The 6,074-nt window shown below is 36.8% G+C and overlaps 1 protein-coding gene across 1 annotated transcript; it reads right to left on the bottom strand.

The window, feature by feature from the left end:
• Nucleotides 1–1,880: 1,880 nt before the first annotated feature.
• LOC102873513 (olfactory receptor 4A15-like) lies at nt 1,881–2,798 on the bottom strand. Its single transcript, XM_006902610.1, has one exon. The coding sequence runs from the start codon at nt 2,796–2,798 to the stop codon at nt 1,881–1,883; it is 918 nt and encodes a 305-aa protein (XP_006902672.1).
• Nucleotides 2,799–6,074: the final 3,276 nt, after the last annotated feature.

The raw sequence follows: 6,074 nt of genomic DNA on the forward strand, positions 1-6,074 counted from the left end.
ACAACAACAAAATCCCTTAAGGAGTTCTAAAGGCTTATTGTTAAGAGTCTGCACTGCAATCCCAAAGGCTCATGACTCAGATGCACCAGCAGCTCTGCAGAAGAAGGATGGACACTCTCCTCCTGTGAAATTTGCTTCCTCGGAAAACACATTGGAGGGTCAGCTATGAGTCAGTTCCTTCTGAGGACACACAACAGCAATAACAACAAAAACCCACTGGAGGGCCAGATGTGAGTTGTTACCAACTTGACAGTCTATAACAATGTATCCACACACTCACACACACTATGTGGAGAATAGATTGAAATCATGAACTCTTTTGTCTTACTTGGATCCACAATCAACATCCTTGGTATCAGCAGTCAAGAGATCAGGAGACAGCTCTCCGGTGGCCTAGTTGTAAGAAGCTGTGTTGCAATCCTCAAGGAATTCATATGGAATTCACCAGCTGCTCCACGAGAGAAGGATAGACAATCTCCTTCTATGAGATTAACTGCCTCCAAAGCCTTGCTGGAGGGCCCGCTATGGGTCAGAACCAAAGCAAATTGCTTTTGACAAGTCTGCTGTCAGAGACTTTCCAAAGTACTGAGTAACAACAATGTCAGTTTGAAGGCTATCATGCCCTTGATTCAGACTGTTATAGCCAATCCCTTACCGGACATCTGATTGCTGCACAGTGAATAAGGATAACAGAAGAACCAATGCCTTTGAATTGTGGTACGATCAACCGCAGCATATCGACAGTGACCAAAGATGACAGTAGAAGAATTGGCGCCTGTGAGTTGTGCTGGAGATAATTACTGAACCAGGTCTGCTCTCTTTAGGACACATAATCAATAACCTTCAAGGTGAAACATATTCTTATACCTTCTTTCAAATGGTACTATTCTGAAATGTGTAATAAGCATCATTTATTGTAAAAGAGAGCCATAATCAGATTATATAAGAGAATTGAGAAAATATGTAATATATGAGGCATGTAAACATAAAGAACAAAAATCCATGTGTGAAACACAATCTTAATGTGGAAAACAGTAAACACACATTTTTCTAAAAAGAACATTTTAAAAATATTTTTTAAAAAATTAACATCAAATAATGCTAATAAAAGTCTTCAACATGCATTATTTAAGTAATCAAAGGAAATATTTAACACAATTAATTGCTCCTAGCAGTGATTCAAAGCAAAGAATTTGTATTTTTTTGTTTCGTTTCTGTACTACAGGCATTTCTTTATTAAAAGTAGGCAATGCGTTTGTTTGCTGTCTCATTTTCTTTTTTTAAAATTGATTTTCTAACTAGTTTATTTACACAACTCAAATACAAATTCAAAAAATTCTTTCAATTTCCCTTACCCCCCCATCAAATTGTACAACCCAATGATTAAAGCCCCTTCCCCCATTTTCCCCTGCATATCCACATCCCTCTACTTCCAGCCTCTCCCATCGCTCCAGGATCGTTATACTCATTCTACAATAACGGTTTTATACAATATTTATCCTTGTGGGACTGGGTTAGGTCACTCAGCAAAATGCTCTCCAGTCTTACCCCACCCCCCTCCAAGCTAGGTAATAATTTACAAAGTTGGACATTTGGGCTGTTTGCATGTTCTTGTGATGGTGAATAATGCTGCTATGTACAATATGTTCTGTTTGTGCCTCAGTTCTCATATTCTCAGGGCATATTCCAAGTAGTGGAATAGCTGGGTCATATGGAATTTTTATGTTCAGCTTTTTGAGGAAATGCCAAACTGCCTTCCAGAATGGTTGCATCATTTTACAATCCCACCAACAATGTATAGGAGTTCGTTTCTCACCACATCCTCTCCAACATCTATTACTTGCTGCCCTGTTCAACTTTGCCACTGTTGTACCTCATTGTCATTTTCTTATACTGCTCCAAAGTTTCTTCATGGCAATTTTCATCTCAGCATTTCTCAGAGTATAGATTAAGGGGTTCAACATAGGAGTAATGATAGTGTAGAACACAGTCAATGATTTATCAATGGGCAGAGTGGAAGGAGGTCGGACATATGTAAAGATACAGGGGACAAAGAACAGGACCACCAAGGTGATGTGAGAGCCGCAGGTGGATAGGGCTTTGCGCCTCCCTTCCTGACTCAGGTTCTTCAGGGAGTGAAGAATTACTGCATAAGAGATGAGTAACAGCAAAAAGATGATTATGCAAACAGCTCCATCATTGACAATCACTGTAAAACCGATGATAGAGGTGTCAGTGCAGGCAAGTTTTAACAAGGGATATATGTCACACATGAAGTGGTCAATGATATTAGAACCACAGAAGGGAAGGTTGTAAACAAAGAGAAGGTGTGTTATAGCATGCACAAACCCTCCGACGCAGGCTAACAGCAGCAGCAGAAAACGCACCCGTCGGTTCATGATGGTCATGTAATGCAGGGGTTTGCAGATAGCCACGTAGCGGTCAAAGGCCATGGACACGAGAATTAAAATCTCCACTCCCCCAAACAAGTGCAGTACAAAAATCTGAGTCAGGCAATCCTGGAGAGAAATGGTTTTCTTCTCATAAAGTAAGTCTATAATCATACTTGGGGTCACCGTCGTCGAATAAACAGCGTCCATGAATGATAAGTAACCAAGAAAGAAGTACATTGGGGCACCCAGCGTTGGGCTGACCACCACAGTCACCACAATAAGTAAGTTTCCGAATAATGTCACCATGTAGATCAGCAGGAACACAACAAATAATATTTTCTGACCAAAGGGACTCTGAGTGAGACCCAAGAGGACAAATTCAGTCACATTGTTTCTTGGTTCCATATGTTCTTCTGATGGCTGTTATTTCAGAATTCAGGATAAATTTACCTGTAATGTAATTATGACATGATATTTTGACACATTGTGATAATTTGTTTATTACAAATAGGCTTTATGATTTATCCTGTCTTCATATAATCCAAGATTATGAGAATATAAAGTTGATTGAAATATGTTCCATGACCAGAAATTTTGACAAGTAATAACAAATAGGTAAATAAAAATGGACAGATAGTGAAATAAAATAAGATTGCCACATTACCTTTTCTCTGGAAAAGAAAATTAAAATTAAGAAATGTTTGTGCTGGTGGTACATTTAATTATGTACATTGTGAAAAAGATCAACAAAACTGGACTTTGTGATGAAAAATGTGGCATTGGAATTGAAAAAAAAGAATGAACACAACCTGCTGTATAACCAAGGAGTGGCTTTTCCCTCAGCAAGTGAGGAAGAATTAAAGCACGCATTGATGAAGCTTAAAAACTTTAATCTTCTTTATGGATTACTATTCCTGTGTACCATCAAGTCTGGAACCAAAGCAAACCATAGCTGACCTACCAGTGGGTTTTAATTGAATGGGAAGAGATTGCCCATCCTTTTCCTATGAAGGAGGTGGTGCATTTGAACCACCTGCCCTCGGGATTGTAGCAGTTTCTTACCACCAGCCACCAGAGCTCACCTCTAAAATGAGCACAAAAGTCCTTACAATGGTACCAGTAAACCATATAATAATGGATAGAATAAAATGTTAAGTTGTCCTTAAATATTTCCTTTCAGATAGATTTGCATTTAACAGTCATAGAGCACTGCTAACCCCCAAGTCATGCTTCTCTGGCATTTCAAATTCACCAGGGACTAATAGGGAGAATAATGGGTGATCTCTTCCCTTGATGTTAACAGCCTCAGAAGCCAACTGGAGGTTTATCTATACCTAAGAGTCAATTCTGACCCAAATACAATAAAAGATTAAGAGAAAATCTATTAAAATATTTCCCAAATAGTTGTCTTTTAACTGAATTTCTAAGAATACTGATGTTAGGGGAGGTAAAGTGACTTTTATAGTGTGAAATTATTTTTTTTTGATTGTGTGATTGTAGTCCTATTGAGTATTTGAAAGCTCAAAAGAGTATTATGGAATTAAATTTATCTCTACATATTTTCTCTTTTATAAAGTATTTCTAATAAAGGCAACGATCAGAATCAGAATTACCTTTAAAAGACTAACTTACCATGTCACACTACCAATGGACTTTTGGGTAATGTCAAGCCTAGTAAAGACTAATGTATAAAAATACTACCTTATAATAGAAGAAGTCATACATTCCACATTTTGTATTGCAGTGCTTTTCCCCTTGTCCTAAAAGATAACTGATCCACACCTTCTCTGTGGTGACAGAGATTAAGATAATACATGCACCATAACCAGATCAAGCAATGTTTCTTGGTGACCAACTCTTGTCATATTTCATACAACCTCTCTCATTTCCTATTTATATAGACAAGTATTCTGTTGTAAGGATATAAGTCTTTCAATACTTTATTTATATTTGAACTGCAATAGGTCAATAGGTATTCTGAGTCACTTAATTAGTGCACCTCAAAGAGTGACTCTTCCATAATTAAACTCACTGGGACCTTAATCAGAATTCTTAGTGTAGATTCTTCATCTGGAGAGATGTCACATGAATAATCAGTCACATATAACAAAACATTCAGGACAAAGTCCTCAGAGGGAAAAAGAAGACACACACACACACACACACACACACACACACACACACACACACAAGAAAAGCTGAGGTCAAATATCCAAAAGGAAAAATCCAGAGTAAGCAGAATTTGAACATGTTAATAAAACTCTCTGGACTGAAATATGTTATTCTCCCATTGCTTAAATAATGACCTTCAAAGCCAGTTTGGTGTGCCAATTTCAGTTACAATTTTGCCTGTGAACTCTTATTCCAGGGACTAAGAAAGCTGATGTCAGAGCAAGTCATTGAAATACTTTTTTTCATATGCATAGAGAGTAGGATTCTCCCATGTTATGGACTGAATTGTGCTGCTCCCAAAATATGTCAAAGTTCAAACCCCTTTTACTGTGATAATGAACACAAAATCAAATTCTTTGCAATTAAGTCATTTCTGATGATATACTTTTTTATTAAACAAATATATTTTTATATATTTATTTTTATTACCATTTTAGCACAAATTTGCAAACATTGTTTTTTTGTTGGACTGTTCATACACATGCTGTTTCGAAGTATTAATTACAATAACTACAATGTAAAATACACTTACAACTTATTGCCTGTGATTCTCATTTTCATTAATCCTTCTATCCCAGTCGTTCCTGACTTCTAAACTTTCCGTTTAGTCAAATGATGTGCTTTCTCTTTGGTCAAATGCTGCTTCTTTGCTCTTTCATGGTTGGTTATTCTAAGGAGTAACTGACTCTCTGATATTATTGGTGACATTATAACCCTCTGTTGTCCAGTGGATTCTGATGCATAAAGACACGTTTCCATTATGTTTCTAAAGATATAAATATTTGAGGAGACAGCTAGTATTTCTCTACAGAAGTAGGTAGTTAATTAAAATCCCTAATCTTTCTGTTAGCAGATTGACATAGTACGACGTCAGACCTCCTTTGGTCATTTTACAGATCTGTTTATGATTTGACTGAGTTGAATCCTGGAAGTGAATTTTGTTCCAGATTCACAGCATAACTAAGGACCACAGTCTTGGGTTCCGCTTTTCTCTATCAGAGCAGTAAGTTTGGGCTTTTTTAAATGTTTTTAAGGTTTGTTCCTCATTTACTCTAGCCATAACCTTCTGTGATCCCTTTAGAATTGATAAAAGGCATTAGTTAATTCTTCTGGTCTCAGGATCATGCAAGGTGAAGTCTGCATGCTCTGTTAGTTTAGATTAATTCTTTTAGAACATAATTGCTTCTCCCCTCTCTTCTTTGTTCTGGACAAGAAGGGAGTAATAGTTGTACTTCAGCTTGAAAACTTTTAATATTCTAGTTGCTATGAATCAAACTAGGAGTAGAACATTGTCTTTGTGAACTATTTTTTAGTATTTTTTTATTCATTTGAACATTTACAGAAATTTTGGACTTCCACTCATTCATTGTTGCATTTTTCTCCCTGTGTGAACTATTTTATACTAATTGAGCTTGATGTCCCTCAAGACTATGGACTATGATCTGAAGGCCCAGGACCAACTACTCCATGCCTTAGAATGTTGTGTTATAATTTAAAAACTTACAAAAC

Source organism: Elephantulus edwardii, unplaced genomic scaffold, assembly GCF_000299155.1.
Source record: "Elephantulus edwardii isolate Elephantulus edwardi_28Jun2011 unplaced genomic scaffold, EleEdw1.0 scaffold00431, whole genome shotgun sequence".
Lineage (NCBI taxonomy): Eukaryota > Metazoa > Chordata > Mammalia > Macroscelidea > Macroscelididae > Elephantulus > Elephantulus edwardii.

Excerpts from the sequence above, each read along its gene's own strand:
- LOC102873513 (XM_006902610.1), bottom strand. The coding sequence starts at position 2,798 with ATGGAACCAAGAAACAATGTGACTGAATTTGTCCTCTTGGGTCTCACT.